The following is a 23,250-nucleotide window of genomic DNA, read 5'->3' on the forward strand; positions in this document are numbered from 1 at the left end:
ATTTCCTTAGACCAGACTATAAAAACAAACTTTTTCTAAACATCTGTAAGGTGGGCAGGAATTACCTGATGGTTGGTTCAAAATATTCCTTCACATATTGTTACTTTTTTTACTCCAAATAAATTAAAATTTATATTGGTACTTGCCAAGTCATTCTGCATTTTGAGTAAAACATAAGAAACTATTTTGAACTGTAAAATATCAAAACAGTTATGAAAGAAAACCTGATTGTAATGGATCAAATCTGACATCTGCTCCTTTATGTAGTAAGATATCTAAAGCAGCTGCTTCCAAAGTTACTTGGCTCATTTTCGTTCTCTAACTAGAAGAATATGAAATCTATTTTCATATCTGTGAATTCATAAATCATTTAGAATTAAATGTAAACAAATACGAACACAAACCCAAATAACGGCAGGTGGAAATTAAAGTATTGTCTGTAGTATTGTGTCATAGTGCATTGATCCTTCATACCTAAAGTTGTTGTTTATAAAATTCATATGTAAATAACTTCCAGTTGATGATGGTATGAAAAGTCACCAAGATGGGTAAGAATCAGTAGCTGTTTTTATCCAACTGGTGCAAATTTGGAGCAAATTCTTTTAATTTCACAGAAGATAAAATGTGAATCAGCTGTTTTTCCAGCTGCTGGTGAATCAACCAGGCTGCACACACCGAGTGTTTATGTCAGACGGTGACGCTGCGATAAACAGAAAAATGTTCACTACGTCAGAATTTACTCAGCAAACGTGTTTCCATTTAACCTTCAGCTCATTAACTCGTTTTCAGGAAAGTCAAAACTTTCCACAAACATAAAAACTTTCAGGCGAATTGGAGAATTTCTTTTCCAGTTTTACACGTTTCCATCAACCCTAGCTAACGTTTAATTATACAAAACTTCCTGTGGCGAAAGACGAGCTGCTTTTAGAGAGTCGAACCAAAACTTTAACTGTATGAAATGGCAAAGGGGCAAATGTCAAGATCAGTTACCTATAAAACGTTTTATTGATAGATTGAACGGCTTGTAAGGAGAAAATGACAAAAAGTTTAACTTTCATGGATTATAGAAAGTGCCATTTTGTATCACTTACCAAAAGACACACTTTGTTGATGATGCACATCCTTATAGCCCAGTTGCATAAAAGTGCACCTTTGTCATGGCTCCTAATTATTAAATGACGTAAAATGGAACTTTCTTGACGCATAGAAAGTGTCATTTTGGGTAATATGCCAAAACAAAACTTTTTTCATGCACATCCTTATAGCCCAGTTGCGTAAATGTGCGTCTTTAAGGTGTTGTCATAGAGAAGTGACTGATAAAGACAACTTGATGCATCGAAGGGATTCTTATTGGTAAATGATGTAAAAATTAACTTTTTTAATGTATGGAAGGTGCCATTCTGGGTAATATACCAAAAAAAGACACTTTCTATTTATATATCCTTGTAACCCAGTTGCACCTCTGAAGGTGTCATCGTAGGGTAGTGACTTGATGCAATGAATGGGTTTTTATTGGTTAATGTTTTAAAGGAGAACTTTCTTGATTTCTTGGAAGGTGCCATTTTGGGTAATATACCAAAGAAGACACTTTTTGCATATTCTTACAGCCCAGTTGCATAAAAGTACATCTTGGTGATGCATTTAAGGCGTCATCATAGAATAGTGACCAATAAAAAACAACTTCTTGATGTATTGAAGGGTCTTTGAACCTTATTGACGCATCAGATTGGACCTTATTGGTAAATGAATTGGTAAGGGGGAACTTTCATTATGTACTGAAGGTGTCATTTTGGGTCACTTACCAAAAAACACACTTCTTTATGCATATCTTACAGCTCAGTTTAGTAAAAGTGCAGATTTAAGGCGTCATCACAGGGCAGTGACCTTTACAGAAAACGTCTTGGTGTATTGAAGGTCTCCTTGTAGCTCGGTTACCTGTAAGAAAACCTTCATGCATCAAGAAGACTGAAAGAGTCTCAGCTCAAGTTTTAGATTAGATTTAGTGGGGATTAAAGAGGAACTGTTGGGATGGATGAGCCCCCAGCCGCCTATCTTTGATGCTTAGTAATGCCCTGCAAACAGCATCAGCTGTGGCCAGTCTGTTAGCAGCTTAGTGGCTCTTTAGGACCTTTTTGGAAGCACTTTTCAGAGGCTTTCCTGCAGTCATTAGGAGCTAAGGCTGATTAATGTGAATGGTCAGGCAGGGCTTGGCTTTCTGAGTGAGGAACAGAGAGGGGTGAAGGGTCCCACAGGAAGTGTTTTGTGTCTCCACACAAAGGGAAGACTGACCTCTTAAGCCCCTTAGAGCCTCTTTGCTAATACCCTCACCGGTGCCTACAAAGACACAGGGGATGCCATTTCACCACTCGCATTTAACAGAGTACACACACACACACACACACACACACACACACACAAAGAAGCCCCCACTAAGATTAAAACAGCAGGAAAAAGTGAAGCTCTGTGCAGCGGGGTGAGACCGGCAGAGATTAGACCTGAAGAAGCCAAACTGTTTCACATCTGGACACAACGGATCGGATCGAGGCTTTGTTTTCTCAATTCAGACACTTTCCAGCTCTCTGTGGCAACTTCTTTCAAATTCCAGAAATTGAACTCAAACGTGTCCTTGGAAACTTTGATGAATTTGCTCAACAAACATTTTTGTGTGCAGAGGTTTTAGAAGTTTGAACCAAATTTGGAGGCATTCTCAGATGCTGTATTCAACATCAAAGATTAGAAGTAATTTTATATTTTTTTTTATAGTCTAGTGTAGAAAACATTGATTTATTGCTTTAATAAGTAACATCTACCAGTGGGAGATTCACTTAAGGGCTGGTTTAGTTTGATCAGGCATCATAATGTCTCAGATATTATGAGTCCAAATGGAGATCCAAACCACAACAAATGGAAGCAGGGAAATATAAAGTCTTGAGAGGATAATATCCAGCTAAATGAAATCTGAGATTTAATATTATAATTCATTATTCATTATAAAAACAAATTAAAAATACCAGTGAAGAGACTCAAAGTCTCTGGTAACTTTAAATCCAATAAATTCAGTTATAATCCATAAATAATCTCTTATTACAGAGAATGTGCTTCCTGGATGCTTTTCATATTAAAACTCTCCTCTGCAAATTTGGGAACTGATATTTTCAACTTCTGCTAGTTAGATTGAGAGTTTAGTTTAGGTAGTTAATTGAACTCGTTAGTTTCCTGCAGCAGATTATTAGTATTATATTAGAAACAGTAACAAACATATTGGTGACGGCTGTTGCTAGCTCTGTTGGTTAATGTTAGCTGCCCTTGTAGAAAGCCTGACAGAATGGCTGTTTATTTTAATATTAGCACCGTTAGCATTCATAAGCTAGTAAATGCTGTTCTCAGGTCTAAACGTTAACTGAGCTAACTAATGTTTATTTCACCATTTGCACTAAAATAAATATTATATTAATGTTAACTGTTAGCGTTAGCATTGTTAGCACTCATATGCTAAGAAATGCTGTTCTAAAATCTAAATGTGACTATTTAAATACTACTAATAAACGTTAACTAATCTTTAATTTAACATTAATTATATTATTTACCACTAACATAACAATAAACTAGATATTAAAGTTATTAACGTCGGTATTTGATCATCTTTTTCTTAACGTTAGCGCTCACATGCTAGTATGCTGAGTTTTGATAGTTAATGTTTAGCGCTAACGTTTGGTAGGTAATTACATTTATTTGCTGAAATACTTTGAACTAGAAAATGACAATATTTTTTCATTCAGATTAATTTGTTTACCATTAAATCTGGATTATTCACACTCTTCATGTTGTTTAATTTAAATAAATAAACTCCAAGTCATTTCTTAGACATCTAATTATTTGCAATGTTCTTCTGTGTTTTACGTTTAATTAAAACCCAATTTAAGACCAAATTTAGACCAAAACGTCCCACCTTATAATCATATTAAACCACTTTTAAGAATCTTTATTAGTTTGTTTTGTCTTTTGTCACACAGCCACTGGGAAATAAACTGACTTAATTTGTCATTTCTGTGAGTAATTATTCTTTTTATTTCATTTTTGACAGATACAGCATGTTTTTTAGTGTGAAACCAGTTAAAAACCCAATAAAATTAAACAGTAAGAAATTGTTTTGGTTGTTAACGTGTCCACAGAGCTGCTGCAGCGCCACAAACTGCAGCAATAAAAGCTGCCATTCTTATTAGCAGTCAGTCGTTTCTGTCAATCACTGGCTGGCAGCCTCGGGCCTTTTGCCTTATTAGTCAGAGCATGAAGGGTGTGTGGAGGTCGGGGGGCGGGGAGGTCGCAGGCGGCTAACCTCTGGGGGATGGGGGGTGTTGGGTGTCGCCTCATGACGACCGCCTCCCCTCCGCTGCAGAAAGCCAAGTGTGAAATTCACAGCTTACCTGACCAGAAAGTGGAGTCTCTGAGTGGATTATGTCGGGTAAAACTGATCGGCAACGTGACAACAGGAAGTGTGGCGAAGGAGGCATGATGCTGCGGGCTGCTGTAATGAAACGGGAGATAAGGCGGCGCTCTGCCTCTGTTTATTGGCGGTTTGTGAAACGCTCGGTTGCAGGAAATCACATTCACTCCGCTCCCTTTGATGCCTCTGGAGATTGACGCTTCCTGCGGGTGGAAACACGGATTGTGACCCCACCTCCAGGCTCCTGGGCCCGGACGCCTCGGGTTGCTGCCTCTCCTCACGGAGAAGCTTCCTACGGTTTTCTCATCGCAGCTGCAGCCTTCGTTGTGTTTTCTCTGGGTTTCATGTCAACAAACACAAAGTAGTGAAAAATTCTCCCAAATACAATCCAGAAAAACTGGGTCGTCCATTTGCAGTTACAGTTTAGAACCATAATTTGCTTCAGTTACGAGTCTTGCCGCACGTTCTCAGTCCGGACTTGGACTAGACCACTCATAAACATGAAGATGGATTGATCTGAACCGTTCAGTTCAACTCCTTTTGTGTGTTTAGAAGACAAAACTCCAAATGGGTCTTAACTCTTTTCCATTTTCTGTTTTTCTTCCAGGATTGACCCAGTTTAGCTCCATTCAGCTAATCAATGAGATGATTGGATCAATTTAACCCTGTAGAGGGCGATATACCAAAATGTACCACATGGTGTCGTTGACACATGGTGGGTATAAACATGGTTGAATTTAGCACTATAGCTTCTGCTAAATATCATAGTGGTATGGTACATTAGCTTCTGCTAAATACCATGTTGGTGTAGCTCTTCAGCCTTAGATTTAGCTAAATAACACATTGGTTTAGCATTTCAGTCTCAGGTTCTGCTAAATATCATCTTAGTAAAGCGCGTTAGCATTAGTTTATGCTAAATACCATGTTAATATAGCACATTAGCTTCCAGTAAATACCATGTTAATGTAGCACATTAGCATTAGCTTCCAGTAAATGCCATGTTGGTGTAGCACTTTAACATTAGCTTCAGCTAGTATAGCACATTAGCAATAGCTTCTCCTACATACCATGTTGGTTTAGTGCATTAGTGCTAGCGCAGCTAAAGCTCATGATTAGTGATTTAGGGTTAGCGCTGCTAACCTTTTAGACAGTTGTGTTCATCACTGATATAAATATAAATATGGCACCAAAACTGGTTCCAGTCCTTTTAACTACGGTTCCGGGTTCCAGAGTAAAAGGAGCTACATGCAAATGCCTGCCTCACTTTTCAGATTTTCCTTTTTATTTTTTAAAAAGGAAGCTTTGTGTTTGACTCTGACATGAAATCAGAGTCAAACATTAAAGTTTGCGGTTTTATTGCTAAAATATTAAAGATATTCCTCCTGTGGCAGGAGGAGGCGGCGCCACGGGCCGCTGACTCCACGGCGAACAATGGCGCGCTTTGAGCCGCGTCGGCGTTGGGAGAAACCTCGCGGTCCCGAGTCCCAGTCAATATTTGGACGTGGTCGGCTCTTTTTACTCACTTTTTTGTGTCCGTTTCTTAATCCAAGCGGAACCGAGCGGCGGGGAGCCGGGAAAAAGCTGAGAGGGGAAAGCGAGGGTAAACAGTGGGAACAATGCAAATGGGGCTGCTGACAATGCCGCTGGGAAACTATCACAACCCGGCGCGAAGAAAACACAGCGTCCAGTCTCACAGCGGAGATTAAAAAGAGAGCGGAGGAGCAGAGGTCAATGTGGGAGGAATCTGAATCATCTCAAAGGACTTTTCTGTAAAGATACAAATATTTTAGCGATTCCGATTTTTAGAGTCACGATCCGATTCAGAAACGATTTTTCTGTTCAAACGGAAATTACATCATTTTATCTTTAAACAAAAATAGATTTGTGCATAAAACTAACGTCCGCTGCTATGGCAACAAGCCTGCGCAGAAAAACTGGGAAAACCAGAGATTTTCAGTTCTTCAATGGTTTTTCTGCATTTTCTTTCCACATTAGTTCTGCAGCAGAACGTTATTGTTTACATCTACGATACGCGTTAATTCAGTCTGTATTTACTTAACAGGTTTGTTGCTACTTGTGTGCAGAGTTGGGTAGAAACTAGTTACATTTAGATGAGTAACTTTTTGAAAGGATGTAAGTTCAGGAGTATTTTTACTCCTTAATATGAGTCATTTTATTATAAAGTATTTTTACTCTTACTTGAGTAAAAGTTCTTGGTTTTCTACCCACTGAATGAAAAACAAACATGTTTAAACCAAAGATTCACACAGCTGCAGTTTCTGTTAAAGTTTAGTAAGTTTTTTATTGAAATAAACGGATTTGGAAAAAAAAATTTATCCTGATTTTGTTACTTATATGAATTATTGTCATTTTGGTCCTTAAAATACCAAAATTTCCACTTAAATTTATATTTTGGTCCATCTGATGATGTAATTTTTACATATGAAATGATTGATCATTTGACCAGTTATTCAGTAATTGATACTTTTTACTCTTACCTGAGTATCATTTCTGGATATTCTACTTGTATGAATGTTTATTGGTCGTTCTCCTTTAGATGATGTTGATTTCTGCTGCAACCAAATCAGATCATTTCCATTTTAATTGTTTGGCAGAAAGAACAACTGCAGGTATATTTATATTTCAAGCTAACAAAGTTAGCCGTAGCGATTGATCAGATTGTTTTTTTTTTAAATTGATCGACAAACAGCAACCTGAGGAGATTCCTTAATTGTCTTGAGGAGGAATATGTTGCATCTGCTGCGGGAAGCCCTGGTTGGGAATTATCAGGGATTAAAGGAGACCCCCGGGGTGACGCTGCGCTCTCTCTCCCCCCAGCTGTCCGGGCCGCGGTCCCACCCAGCGAGCCTCTTTCATGACGGAGCCGGTATCAGTTTCCATGGCTGCGGAGACACAAACAGCCAGCGAGATTAGGGAAGGAACTCCGGCCCCGATTCTCCGCTGATCCGCCTATCAGCAACAAATAAACACCTTGGGCAACAGGCAGCGGCTGCGAGCGGACCATATGGACCCGGGTGGGCTCTAATGAAGCAGCTAAAGAGCTGCTGAGCGGGGAATTCACTAATGGCTGCCTGTCAGAGCAGCAGTAAATACCCGACTCTTACACTTTACTCCGCCATTTGGGTTTCCAACGCGGCTGACGGCAAACATATGGGGCTCGTTTCACTTTCCGCCTGGAAAAAGCTGCACTTTGTGTTTTTCCTGGTTGGATTTCTGGGGCTAATTTCCTTCTGGTGCCACTTTCCAGTTGAGCCCATTGAGAGTGGGATTTGTAATTTGTCCCACGACTGTTACTAATAATCTACAGATTAAAGGCAACATGCTTCACGAAGCTCCGTCCAGATCCCGACTTTACTTCAGTCAATATTTATTCTGGTCCATCCAACGGAAACGTCACTAATACTTTATAGAAGCTGAACATCTGCAGGCAAGTTTAACCCAGAGATCAGGAAGGAGTCAGAGTCAGTTCATCAGGTGATGAATGTAGAGAAAACAGGATTCAGTCAAACTTCTGGAACGTCTTCATAAAGATGCAGATGATTTTCCTGCATATTTATTAAACAACAATAAGATCTATAAACACCAACAGGACTTATGGGAACTAGATGGATTTATAGGAACCAACTGGATGAATCAATGCCAGCCTGATTTAAAAACATCAACAGTAACATCAACACTACGGGTGCACCGATTTATCAGCACCGATTTATTGGCACCAATTTATCGGTGCCGATTTCCTTAACTTTGGGAGATCTGTGATCGGGTGATTTTTACATGTGAAGCTGATCTTATCGACCTCTGCAAATGTCTAAAAATCAAAAACTGTGGTTTTCTTTTCTGGTGAGAGAGAAGTTTGACTGATAAACCGGCCGATCAGCTCATCTCTGCACATTTACAGTTAAAAATAGTTAACTAATAGTCGCCCCATTGCTGCCAATTTAGCAACTTTCTTCATATATTGAGCAACATTTCAGAGAAAAAAATGTTATCAGCCAAAATCGGAATCAGTAAGTTAAGCTTTTAAAAGATCGATAATCAGCGATCAGCCAGAAAACTGAATCGGTCGCCGCTAATCATAATGGTTTAGAATCAGAATCAGTTTTATTCACCAACTTTTGTCCTAATAAAAGAGGAATTTGACTTTTTATGATCGTTTTATTTTGAATTCAGCTGAACGCAGATCGTCCAGTGGCCACAACGATCTCTGGTAATTCCCATCGTTTTCTGTTTTTTATATATAAATGTTTTATATATATATATCTGTATTTTATATATCAATATTGTGGTTGTTAGTTTGATGGTATCCAAGTACTGTAACCAGTTTGGCTATAAAACATCTTTTAAACTGCTAACCTTTAGCAATAACACGTTTATGGAGATGTGAAGATTATGAGGAGGATTTGATTTAACATCGAAGAAACGCTGAAGTTTGAATTTAGAAACAAAAATCTGCTTAAATAAAGATTATAGTTTATTTAAACAGTAAAATGGAATCAAATGAAACTGATTTTCCAACTATTTCTTAGTTTTGCTCAGCAGAAACTCAACACTCATGTTTGGAGGTTTGGATTGAAGGTTTTACTGTTACAGTGATAAAAGTGATGATAGGAATTATTTATTACTCCTTTTTTATGTGACTGTGTGAATGTGACTGCAGGCACAAACACAAACGCTGCTTTTGAAGAATAAATCCATTTGTAATATGATTCTTTAGGACACCAGTCACATAAAACGTGATTTGTGTCTAAACTGCTCACAGTAACTGCTTTTAATCATATTTTCAGACTTATTGACGTATCGATGCTGTCAATGAATAAACAGTGGAGAAAATAGAAAACTAAAAATCCCAGGCAGTTCTGGGAGGATTTAGACAATGAGTGGAATTTGATCAATCAAAATTATTATCACAATAAATGATAAACAATACAATAAAAACACGATACAATAAAAACACGCCTCTAGTTTACAATAGATCTATTTATTCTGCTTTAATCAAACTTTAGAAAGTCCAAAATAGTAAACTGGTTCAGTTTGAATGTATCTGTGAACGCCAAGCAGGAAGTGGACTACAGTCCTGGGCATTATGGGTAAATACAACCAAAATAAACCTGCTAGCCCAGCGCTACCAGTAGAAATATCTTGTGGTTTTTTAGCAAAGATAAACGAGAAATCCTACAATTTCTAAAATTTGACGCCTCTTCATTTGTGTTTGTATTTCGTGAAGACGACAGTTGCGCTCAGTGTCATTTTCAGAGGTTTTTGTGTCGTTTCCTTCAGTAATTCTTGGTGCAGCGCCCCCACAGGCCAGGAGGGGAACCGGTTTGGTTGGTTTGACAGTGCAGAGTGAAAATGTAACAAATTTAGCCATTTTGTCCCCCAGTCAAAACAAAACTACCAAACTCTCAGGTGTGAAAACACCCAAACTGAAGTAACTGACCAGAAACCGAAAACCTGAAGGTTTTTGCTTCAAATCCTTCCCATTGGCGCGGGAACGTTTTCTCTCTCTGTGATCAAAGCTTTACTGAAGAGAGCTCATGTTTATCTAAATTACAGAAGGAATCCTTTCAGCTTCTTTAAAACAATAGGGTGGGGAGGGACGGAGGGAAGGCATGAAAATGTCAATGCATTTCCATTTTTCACGACTCAGTTCCCATTTCAATTCCAGAGTTCCTGTTGGGGGATTTCATGAAAGGCTGAGTGTGGACAGCCGGTTCTCCTCCACCACAGAGAAGAAGAAGAAGAAGAAAAATAAGAATCAGGAGAAGAAGAGTTTGGGGTGCGTAGGGGAAAAGTGTTGCAGCAGGTTCCTACAGCGACTGGAGCTGCATTAAGCAGCGGGGAACGCAGCGCAGGTCAGAGGGGCCCTCGCTGCTTCCAGCATGGCCCTCGTTTACATCACACAGCTTCAAAGTCATGAATGAGAAAAGGGAAAAAGTCATTTGGAGTTACTCATTTATTCGCCCTCCATTCTGGAGGGGACAAAGCCCAGGCGGGGCGCCGCGCCGGGGCCCCGCGACGCCCCGTTTCTGACCCTGACAACGGCCCCCTCTGCGCCGCTTAACCCGCGCCGCGCCTGGTTACTGCCGAGCGTGTGACCCCGGCATGTGGAGCTCCCGCAGGGTGCGGGAGGAGGGAGCGCAGGGCAACCCAGAAACAAGACTTGGCCGCTGGGAAGAGTTTCAACGCCAGGAAAAAGTAGAGAAACGAAGGACCTGAAGTCAATCTGATGGTAAATGTAACAGTTCACCTCCAGGACAACAAACGGATGAAAATAAAACGACGTGATAGGCCAGCATGAATACGTTACAGAGAGTTATAATGACGGTTTGATCCCTCAGAACCGGGTTTTCACAGTTATTTTTACTGACGCCTTAATGGATTTTAAAGAAGAAAAAATAATTCACGTTTTTGTGTTTCTAAAAACGACTCAACAAAAAAAAAACACCCTGATGTTTATTAATTTCTGGAAAATGAGTTGCTTCAAAAACCTATTGAATGCAATGCCACAAATCAGCAGCCACCGTTACCTAGCAACCGCAGCGAAGCACAGCCCGTTCCCTAGCAACCCCAGGTGAATTCCAGCATGTTTGGTCGGCTTGTTTTATGGCTGAAAGATGTAATATGGAGCTAAATAAGTGTTAAAACAAGCCTGACATAATGTTAGGTCAGTTATGTTAAGGGAAAAGTAAACATTGATTTAAACGGCTACATTTAAAGTTGAAAACAGCCTTTATTAGGTTTAAAGTAAACTTATTTTAATGTTTATGGTAAATTAAACAGTTTGCTCAGGTAAAACTTAGAACTGAGAACAGAATTTATTAAGCCTGGTAAAAACCAGCCTCTTGTTCGATGCTCTTTGGTTCGGCCAGATTGTTTGGACTCTCCAGCTGTTGAGAAACATTTTTTTTCCTGGACTTTTTCCATCGTTTGGCCGTAACATATGGAACCCACCAGTTCGATGCTATGAAGCTTAGCAGAAATTTCCTGTGCTGTAAACAACCGAGTGGAACAAGATGGCTGTTAAATGGCCAACATGGTCTGATCGGCTTCGTTCTCTTCCTCCACCACCGCTGCTAAACGTACCAGTCAAACAAAATCCTAAAACGGTGCAGAAAATCAACGTCATTATTCACAGCTTCTCCTTCTGTTCCTGTTGGCTCGTTTGAAATTCTACCAGAGGGAATCCAAGTGAAATGGAGAAAGTCCAGACTGAGCACCGACGGGAGATGAGAATCAAAGAAAACTGTGTAGGAAGACAACAGCCAACGCTACGCCAAACAAGACAAAATGACTTTTCTTTTTTAAAACAGAAAATACAGCCAAGGACAAAATGATGTTGGTCATAATTTTCAGTTTTCTAATATTCAGTTTATCACCCCGACTAGCATGTGGCCTGGGAGTTCCCATTTATTTTAGAATTGCAAAAAAAAATTTAGCTAAATGAAAATACACCAATTTAGTTTTTTGATCAAACGTTTTTGCCATTAGAATGATGTTTTTTTTTTTTTTTGCTTAACTGAAAGTGTTTTTTTCCGTAAAACTGCAACGGAAACACTTTCTTCGCATCACGAGTCCTGATCAACAACCAGATGTTACTACTGTCAGAAACGACAAAGCAGACGACAGGAAGTGGTAGGAGGATGATGATGGCACCTCTTTATGACGTTGCGGGAACAAACGTATTCGCGCTGTGTCTCTTAGTTAATGGAAAAACATCAAAATTGTGTTTTTTCCACAATAGCGGAACGTCGATAAAGTTTTACACACATTTGTAATGGAAAAGCAGCAACAGAAACAGCTTTTTATTGAGGGCCAACGGGAAGAAAAACGCTGATTTAACCCCAAACGTCTGCAGAAACACACACACACACCCACACACACACACACCCACCGCTGCTCCCACAGTCACTGTGATTTTGGTGAAACGCCAAACATGTGGCACTGACTCATGAGGGGAGGCGGCCTGCAGCTCACAGCACCAGATATGTCACTCTATCGCACAATCTTAAGCCTTTCGGTCAACAAGCATAAAAATTCTCAAATCAAAGCAGAGACTTTGAAGCAACTGATAATCAGACTCATAAAGCCTCCAAACAGCAGCTTTAAAAAACTCCAGCATGGAAAAATCCATCGGTGTGTGAAGCTGGCAGCTCAGATCCAACTGCAAATTATCCAGTAAGGCCACATCCATCCATCAACACAAACACACCGACTGGAGACGGCAGAAACATCACACTGCTGCTGCCAGGACTGGATAACTCACTGCTTTCCAGGGAAACACTTAAACTGGTCAAACTGGTCCACACTGATTATAGGTTCGATAAAAAACACATTCATGATCCGTGAAACGTTTATTTTATGGGTAAAATGCAAAAAAAACCGTACATTTCGCACCAGAACCAGCCTGCATTGGGTCAAACGTGATTGGAATTGAATATAAACTCTTAAACTGGTCAAACCTGGACTCATTTATTCCACATTCATTATTAAAAAGCATTTAAAGCGTTTATTTTATGACAAAATTGGGAAGTACATATTCATTAAAATCTAGAACCAGCCTACATTCAGTCAAACCTGCTTCAAATTGTTTCACACAAATTAGAGACAACAAGAAAATCCACAAAATGTTGCATTTTAATTATTATTTTTCCATTATTAAACTTTAAATTGGGGTTGAATCTTAAAACTTTAATATAAACGTTTGGTCGAGTTATATTACAGGTTTTAGTTTATGATATTTTTACGCGTTGTAGCGTCCAAACTGAAAATCTAAATGATTCCACGGATGTTTCCTAACACAGTTTATGATCTAGAAAACTTTTATTTTATTGGTAAGAATCTGGAAAACCTTGAATTTCTTGTTTCTTCCTGTATTTACGCAACATTAACGATGGAAGTTGGATTAATTTACTGCACAATGGAGATGAACCAATCAAAAACAGTCAATAAAATAATTTAAATTTAAAAATATCATCATTAACTGCATATAAACAAACCAACCAACCCACTGTGGTCAAGTTTAATTAGAAACATTATAATAAATATTTTTCATTCTTCCTTTTCCATCTGATTCCTGCCTCAGTCACAGAAACTTCTCTTTATTTCTTCTGTTTTCTGCTTTATAATCGTGTAAAAATCGGTGCCACCGGAAAACTGATCGGTGCGTCTCTGCTTCACAGAAAGAAAAGAGTTTAATGCTTCATGTATGAAAACATTGGAAACACTTTTTCACGGATCGTAAACTGGATTTTATAGAACTTGACTTGATTGCAGAATAAATTGGTCCAATTTTGACAATTGCTTCAATTAAAAGTGGCTTTAATGCAATAAAAATGAAATTTTCCTCAATTTCTAAATGTGTTGTAAAGAGTTTGTAATTAAGAACTGACTCACTTTCACACCAGAGAATGTTGGTTTCTTAAGCTATTCTCAATCTAAACCATTAAATTGTGATATTTTTTGGTTATTTATTCTTGGAAGTAAAATAATAAATAATTTTTTATAAAAAGATTTAAGAAAAAGGGAAATAATTCAGTCCAGGTTTGACAGTTAATGCAGAAGCAGCGCTGAAAATGTTCTATTTTTAGTGTTTTCACCACTGAAATAAAGGTTCCATGAAATTTAAAATGTGTTTTTCAGAATCTGTGATCAGTGCAGAATGATCCGGTCCCGGTTCGGTCGGTCAAACGGATCCAGATCCCGAACCGGAGCGGGTCAAAGTTGCTGCAGAGTCCCTTAAAACGCGGTGAAATGGCCCTTTAGTGAAAGTTGAGCGCCGCGCCGGGGACTCCAGGTTCGGTTCGGGACACTTACTTTGGGTTGGTCCGGTTCCAGAAGACAGCGTAGCGGTCCGACACCACCTTGGACGCCGGGTCCTGGCCGAACACGCACATCCCAATAATGAGGATGAGGAACAGGATCATGTCCACCTGCGGCATGTCTGCGCTGGGCTGAGGTCCGGTTCTGGTTCTGGTCCTGGTTCTGCTGCGGAGCGTTAACTCAGCCTCCCTCTGCGTGTATCTGTTTGCTTTCTGTTAAATCAGCAGATCTCGGCTCGGTTCCGTTCGGCGTAACTCCGGGTTCAGCTGTCGGACCGACGAGGCGCACATGGAGCGCCGCTGCTCCGCGGTCCGGAGGCTTCAGGGCGGCCGAGGAGGGTCGGCTGTCTCCGGATCCGGGCTGAACTCCGAGCCGCTCCTGGTCCCGGCGTCTTGACGCGAAAAGAGTGAAGCGAGGCGGAAAGAAAACAACAGAATGACGCACGGGGTCTGCGCCAGGAGCGCACAGGACGCGGCTGCTCTCGGGTCTAAGTGAAGGAGAACCAAGTCAGCAGCGCTGTGGCTGCCGCTGCCATGCTCTCCACCGGACCAACCCCTAGCGTCTAGAGGCGCGCTGGCAGCATTCGATCATCTCTCGCTCTCTCTCTCTATCGCGAGCCTCTACTCTCCTCTCTCTCTTCTATCTTTTTTTCAATACCTCCTCTCCCTCTCTACCCCTCTCCCTCTCTCTCTCTCTCTCTCCCTCTCCCTCTCCTCTCTCTCTCTCTCTCTCCTCCTTCTCTCCCTCTCCCTCTCCCTCTCTCTCTCTCTCTCTCTCTCCCTCTCTCTCTCTCTCTCTCTCTCTCTCTCCCCCGGACTCCCTCCTACCCGCCAGCCGCCGCACGCTGGAAGAAATGTTCTCCTCCTCAACTCAAACTGTTGAGTCTTCAGGCTCATTTTCCACAGCAACCGAGAACAAATCCGTCCGTCTGATTCCTCTACAGCAGCAGCTTTCCTGCTGAAATCTGGGAAAAAATGCTGAAAGGTTATATGGAAGGTCAGAAAGGACAAAATTATATAAGTATATCAATTTAATAAATGTTTGCCATTTACATATATCATCAAATCTTTAAACCAAATATATCAGCAACTTTCCTGCTGACGTCAGGACAAAAATTAAATGAATCTATGGAAGATCAGAAAGGACTAAATTAAATAAATTAAACTTTCATAAAATACAGAAATATTGAATGGAATTTATTGCATATATCAATATATGTGTAAAACATATATTACCTCGGTTTTCCTGCTGAAATCTGAACACTGAAGGAACATATGGAAGGTCAGAAAGGACAAAATTATATAATTTTATAAATATGTCCATTAAATTAGTATTATTAAATAAATTTTTGCAATACAATTTATTAAATGTATAATCCGATCTTTAAAATCTATATAACAGCGACAAAAATTGAAGGAATGTTTGGAGGGCTGGAAGGGGCAAATGTATAAAAATAGAACTTTCATTAAATTTAATCTTTCATTAAATTTACCATTAAGTAGATAAATGTTTAATAGACGCTTCATTTATTAAATATATCACCAAATATGTAATTAATAACAGCTGCTGTTATAAATGCATACACCAGCAGCTTTTCTGTTGAGGTCAGGACAAATATTGAAGGAACATACGGAAGGTCAGAGAGGACAAAATTATATAAATACATACATTAAATATATAATTAAATAAGTAGGTGTTTGTCAGGTAATTATTCAATATATTTTCAAGTCATTAAAATGCATGTAATTACACTAAATGCTTCATTCAATGTATCATTAAATAAATAATTTTTTAATAGACAATAAAATTATGACATATCTCATAAAATCATTAAATTGCAAACTTTTTTGTTAAATTAGCTCAAATCAGAAGCAACATTAACACACCTTCAGTAACATTGTGTGACTGTTTCTGGTTATTTTTATGTTCACTATTTTGTCCCTGTGGTTGATTCTATGGAGGGCCAAAAGGAACAAAATTGAACAACTAATACAACATTGAATCATTGACTAGATGTACCATGATTGCTGTGACCATGATAAGGTTGCAACAGCCAATGCAGATAATTAAACACAATTAAACATTGTGTTTAATTATTTCACAAATCAAATCAGCTCATGGAAATCCTCAGTACAAGAGCTGCCATGTTTTTTGTTTGAAGAGTTAAATTGATGGAGTAACAGATCAGTGTTTCCTCCACATCTTGTCTTTGATGAGCTAATCATTGATGTTGCAGGACTACAAACAATGGAATAATTAAATATAAATTAAATTCATCAACAATTATAAGTTTTCTATTTAATATTTAAATAACATTTCGTCAATTAATTTTCTGTTGAATAAATTATCTAAGCATTTGTTATTTAATTATGTCCCTGCTGGTACTCCATAGAATCAACCACTAGAACACAAGAATGAATATAAAAATATAACCAGACACACTGGAAAAAAAAATTCTCACATTAAATCAGTTAGAAATTATTCCTGTTATCAATAAACTATAATCTCTAGTTAAAACCTGAACTGGATTATTCTATAACAAACAGATATGGATTAAATCATAATTTGAGATTGGGGCGGTTGCCCAGGGCGCCGTTCCTGCTCCATCCGCCCCTCCGTCAGCCTGACTGTGATGCCTCTGCTGTTTGTTACAGACATTTCTTACAGCGTGGAGTTTCGGGCTGCGCTGCTTCCCATTGGCTTTGGGATGTTTGAATGGCAGCAGCTTGACTTACTAAACCAACATGCTGCTCTGCCTGCAGCATTCCCAGACCTGCTCACTGATCCCGGCCACTTCCTGCGGACCTCATCGCTTCGTTATGATTCACCTTCATCTGGCAGGTCCATCCGTTTGGTCAAAACTCAATAAAACTCTGAGTGGATAAAAACAACTCTGCTCCAGGTGCATCATAAAACATCTGCTATTTACTTTTATGTTGTTTTAAACTTGATTTTATTTGGATTTCTGCATAAAACTCATGTTAAAGTGACGGCTTCTGGCCCACAGCGCCCCACTGTGGTCAAACTAGGAAAGCCTTCTCAAACTAAACACTTCTTGGGAACCCATTTTAAAAAATAGCTTTTTAAAAGAATCTGTGTTCTACAAATATATTTATTTTAATTTGATGAATGTCATGACTAGCTACAGTCCTCACCTTGCATGAAAAATCATATTTTCTTGTTTTTTGAATCCCTGAAATGCAGTTTTACCAAAGTTGTTGTCCTTTTTTCTGACGTTTTCTCTATTTCTTTTTAAATAAATTTCATTACTGGTTTTAGTCCTCAACTCACAGAAGAGATGCTAATACAGTTTCTATCCCTAAAAATGCCAAATTTAATAAATAAGTTTCTTTTCTTTTAGAAAAACAAAAATTAGTTTGTTTTTTTTACTCCATGAATTCAGTTTCTCCTGCAAAACACCTAAAAAATGTGTCAAAAAGTTTTTACTTTTTTTCTCCATATTTGAAACAGTAAATGAAAAAGTATCTTCACGTCGTTAAAAACAATAAAATATAAACTTTTTTAGAAATGTCCATATCATGGAGTCAGAAATCAAAGCCAATCAAAATCACCTGGGATATTTTTAGTTAGCATATTATATTTTTACTCCAAACTAAATATTTATAAATCTGATTAGTAGTAAAATAACTAACTGAATATTTAGTTTAGAGCAAAACATTTAGCTTCACAGTTAATATTTAGCTTCAATCTAGATGTTAACAACTAAATATTAAGTTAGCAAGTCAAACATTTAGTTCATAACTAAATATTGACCTTACAAACTAAACTTGCTATTTTAGTAAATAGTAAAGAAACTAACTGAATAAATAGTTTGGAGCTAAATATTTGAACTACTAACAGTTTAGTTAGTAGTTAAAATACCAAGTCAGCAAACTAAATATTTAGATCTGAACTAAATACGTAGTTTAAAAACTAAACTTGCTATTTCTAGCTTAGTAAATAGTAAAAAAAACTAAACATTTAGTTTTATTTATAAATATTTAGCTTAATGCTAAATATTAAGCATTAATATTAAACATTATAATATTAATATTATAAATGCTTAATGCTTATTTAGCATTAAGCATTTAGCTCCTAACTTGGTTTAGTTAGTAGCTAATTAAGTTAGCAAGGTAAATATTTAGATCTGAACTAAATATGTAGTTTAAAAACTAAACTTGCTATCTCTAGCTTAATAAATAGTAAACTATACTAAATATTTAGTTTTATTGCTAAATATTTAGAAATAACTTAATTAACTACTAACTAGGTTTAGTTAGTAGCTAATTAAGTTAGCAAGGTAAATATTTAGATGTGACCAAATTGTTTAGTTTACAAACTAATCCAGCTAGCTTAGTAAATAGTAAAACTACAAACTAAATATTTAGCTATTTTTCTTTTTATGAGGTTAGCAGGTTCGCAGCGCCGCATCATTCCTGATTCCAGGACAGAAGAAAAGTCGTAAAGTAATTTCTCAGAGTTTTGGTGGAATCCTGTGAATCTCATCCTCCACATACGGAGGAACCTGGACTGGTGGGGAATCTTCCCAGGAGAGGATTTTGTTTTATTGTATTTTATTATCGGCGATAGAACAAGACACCGGTGGATATTTCCTTTAAGCAGCAGCAGCAGCTTGTCTGTGACCCTGAGCAGCAGCAGCCTGGTTTCTTCCACCTAAAGATTTCTGCTGAACTCCATCCAACCTGCGTCAGCCTCCCCCCTCCATCTGCCGCCGACTCCCCGTTTCTAAAAGGTTTGTTTCGAAACCGACGCTTTCTCAACGCACCGAGCTTCTGGTGCACAGCAGTAAAACAGATGGGAAATGCAACACGGATATGAAACAGATCTGCTCCAGGAAGGCTGCAACCCAGCAAGTTCTCCTGCTACATGTAGATTAGCATCCTCACTGTTTCTGCTAACACTGGACACATCGCTTGAACCGTTTTAGTTGCTTTTAATTTCTTAAATTACTGCTCTGAATGTAGATATCAGCAATTTCAGAGGAGAGGCTAATTTTTCTGCGTCTATTATGAAAATAGTTTTATCTGCCTGATTAGAATGGATGTTCTTTTGTCTTTAGCATTAGCTTCTGCTAAACACCGTATTAGTATCACACTTTGGAATTTGTTTTTGCTAAATAAAATGTCAGTAATTCACTTTAGGACGAACGCCCACTCAAAAATCTTATTTTATGACACTATCTTTTTGAAGGCAGAGTATCTTCAGTCAGAGGCTTTTTCAAATTCACCGTAATACAGACTGCTACAGGAGATATTTCCTGCCAACAGCCATCACTCTATATCTGAATTAATGAGCTACAACAACATTTAATTTCCTTTTGGGATCAATAAAGTATGTTTGAATTGAATTTGCTTTAAAATTTGCTTTTGCTAAATATCGTATTGGGATAGCAATTTAGCATTAGCTTCCACTAAATACCGTATCGGTAAAGAGCTTCAGCTTTCACTAAATAAGGTATTTGTATATTAGCTCCTGCTAAATACCATACTGATGAAGTGCTTTCATGTTAGCTGGGCTAATGGTTGTTACTAATTACTAATTAGTAATTACTAATTACAGCTTTAGGGTTCACACAGTTAGCAGCATCCAACCCTGGAAATTATAAATAAAAATTTATGATCAGCAGATTCAGATAAATTTTAATTTATTTTATATAAGTTTTCACAAATTTTAACTTGATAATATAGAAACTACAACTGTCTTAATGTTCTGAAATTATGATGATCATTTATCCTAGATGTATCCAGGAGGTCATGTGACTCTGGAGGAGCTGCAGAGATGAACAGCTCAGGTGTTAAATCCTTCCTTTATGGAGGAGGACAAATATATTCTGGTCTGATGAAGGTTTTAAACTGCAGCTCAGAGGAGGAGCTTCATCCTGGAAGGCGGGGCTAGGTCCACCCAGGTGTTTTGCACTGCTGAATGGTTGCCATGGAGATTCAAGGATTTCTCAGCATGAAATAATCAAAGTAACACTCCAGGTTTGTTTTTGATGATGGAATAATATTATAAAATGATGTAAAGTTGTTGTTTTTTTTTAAAGTTGATGATATTTCCCTTTAAATCAAATTGCATGCCACACTTTTCAGATTTTTTTGTTGAAAATAAAACCTTGAAAACGTTCCCTCCTCTTCAAATTGTGTATATATTGTGTATATAGTGGAAGCTCATGACTTTGAAAACGATGACAAATCTACGGCAGGTCGCGTGGAAACGGCAGCAGCTGCAGCACCGAACACCTGAGTGACAAACACCTGTTTGGAAATCCACAGCAAACTGGGGTCACCCGGTTCATCTATGTGTTTGTGCATGTAAGACTCATCAGACACACGCAGCGCAGCAGGCAGTCTGACAGCGCTGCTCCACCTCACCCAGGCAGGCAGGACTAATCCATGAGCGATAATCACCTCATCTCCCCGGCCAACGCGGCTGTCCTGCTTCATTTACGCCTCTCAGACGTCTGTGTTGCCCAAGACAATGGAGCCGTTATCAATTACAGTCTGCCAGAGCAAAACACAGCAGCCTGTCACACACACACACACACACACACCCACACACACACACACACACACACACACACCGCCCCACCCCCCCCCCCCCCCCCCCCCCCCCCCCCCCACACACACACACACACTCAGAGTATGATTTACTTTGAGTTTACACATCACAGAGGTGGGTAAAGTACATAAAAATTGATTAATTCGACCTGGACCAATGTTTCAGTGCTGCTGTTTGCGTTCAAATCAGGGTTTCCCAACATGGGGGCGGGGACCCCGGGAGGGTCGCCAGGTATGAAATTGAGGGTCATGGAATGGGTTTCAGAATCATTGTTATCTGAAACCTGAGGTGTATGGAAGGCCGAAACAGACAAAATTACATAAATATAACATGAAATACATCAATAATGAACTCTTTGATTTATTTTTGTTTTGGTTCATTTCCAGTTCCAAAAAAATTCATTAACAATTAATTTTTCAAAGAAAAATCAGGAAAAAAAATAAAAATACTAAAATGTATTAAAACAGAACTGCAATCAACAGTTTTTCCTTCCACTCAACTTTTCATTACTATGTAACTCATTGTAAAAACATGCAATAAAGAAAGCAGACTTTGGATCACTGACATAAATCCATTCTTTTTTAGGCTTTGCTTCACAATCTTGTCTTGTTTCCTTTTTCACATTTTTTCTACCAATTCTTTTCCTTCCACTCAACTTTCCATCAATATTAACCATAATTTTCCCTTCACACTTTTCTACAAAGTGTGTCTGTATGTATGTACTGGAAGATATTGCTTTGAAAAAGTATTTTTTTCTCTCTGCCTGTTTCTGATTTGAAGGAGCATTTATCATTTTCCCTCCACTTCTCCATCGGCTGTGCGACTGTTCGGGTCTCTGCAGCCCAGCTGGAGGCGGTTACAGTCACTTAACAGACTGAAAGCTCTGCTCTGCTGGTTTCCAGAAAGAGGCGCACATGTAGGCTGGTGTTATTGAAATAAACGATGCATCAGAAACCAACCAAAGTCGCCGATTTCCTTTTTTCTCGCATGAATCCTGTTCTCGCACAAGAGGAAATGTTAAGGTTTCTCCCAGAGGAGCTATATGTATTCCTCCAAACGGCATCCGGACGCTCGCCTTCAGAAGAAGGAGCAATAAAACGATTTGAAAAAGTGATGAAAAACACACAAATGAAGGTGAAATAGGAGTCGGGGTGTGAGGAAGAGGCATGATGACAGGTCGGCTCTCTCAGAGAGACGTGGGAGGTCCGACGTTTCCCCGTTCGATCTCCTCCTCTGGGTCTGTGTGTGGCAACCAGTTCAGCTCTTTTGTATACGTGACCTCGGAGAAGACAAATACACAAACTCAAAGAAAAACCTGAGCCTGAGTAAATGTGGAGAAACGCACACCTTGGGGTTTTTAACAGGGGTTCTGCGCGGCGTCCATGTTTTCACAGTGACGTGTAGGTAAGTAAAGTCCGTGACCCGCGGAGCCGGCGCTGCTTAGAATCACTGGGACTGAGGGCTGCTGACACTGGAATGTGAAATATGTTGGGGTGAAAATCAGTTTCCATGTTTAATACAAACTGAAAAACTAACAAAAATTATCTGTAAAATTGTTGGTAATACAGTTTCTATGAAACGTATTGATCATATTGGATGTTTATCCTTTTTATTGCTTTTACAAAACAACAATGATCAACATAGTTTGGTTATTTTGAAAAGTAATTATGTAAAAGTAAAATTCCCAAAACTGCAACATTTTCATTTTCATTTCCCCTCCTCGCCTGTGGGGGCGCTGCACCAAAAACCGCTGAAGGAAACAACATGAAAACATCAAGTTCCTTCTTCATGAAATGTAAATAAAAATGGATTAGTGTCAGATTTTAGCGTTTTTTCTCTTTTGTTTTATGAAAAGCCATTTCTCCCGCTAGCGCAAGACTAGCGCATTTGTTTTGGTTGTATTTACCCAGAATTCCTTACTCTGTAGTCCACTTCCTGCTTTTCTAGTGGTTGGTGTTCACATATGCATTTAAACCAAACCAATACATAAGTTTGTAGGTGGACCAGACTTGATGTTTTTGGATTATTTACTCATTCACACCTCCCCAATTAGACAAACTAACTGGATTAAAGCGAACTTTGTGCTAGTGGCTAAAACATAAACAATGGTTGCATTGATACAGCAGGTCTTGATGCTAAATTTAGATATTTTTGCAGCAATCCCATTTGTTTTTGGATGTTTTTTACTACTGATTAAATGTGACAGATTCTGTTTGAGCGGTTTATGTCCCAAAGCGACACGCGTGAAGAGTAACGTTAGCATCACACAGCAGAACTGTGTTTACGGAGACAGTAATGGACGACGCTGTTGATCGATTTCAAAGTTATTCAGCAACGGGAGCCGACAGGATTGACTGATGAAGGAATGAATGAAAAGAAAGCACAGC

At 38.7% G+C, this 23,250-nt stretch overlaps 1 protein-coding gene across 2 annotated transcripts in view; it reads right to left on the reverse strand.

Moving 5' to 3' along the window:
* LOC102224870 (ephrin-A5b-like) overlaps nt 1-14,825 on the reverse strand; it is an 85,836-nt gene extending 71,011 nt beyond the window's left edge. For both annotated transcript variants that reach the window (XM_023337918.1, XM_005811651.2), the window contains exon 1: nt 14,279-14,825. In XM_023337918.1, coding sequence (XP_023193686.1) covers nt 14,279-14,403 — 125 coding nt within the window. In that variant the 5' untranslated portion in view covers nt 14,404-14,825. The remainder of the gene's footprint in view (nt 1-14,278) is intronic.
* Between the last annotated feature and the right edge of the window lie 8,425 nt (nt 14,826-23,250).

The sequence above is a fragment of the Xiphophorus maculatus genome, chromosome 8 (genome assembly GCF_002775205.1).
Source record: "Xiphophorus maculatus strain JP 163 A chromosome 8, X_maculatus-5.0-male, whole genome shotgun sequence".
NCBI lineage: Eukaryota > Metazoa > Chordata > Actinopteri > Cyprinodontiformes > Poeciliidae > Xiphophorus > Xiphophorus maculatus.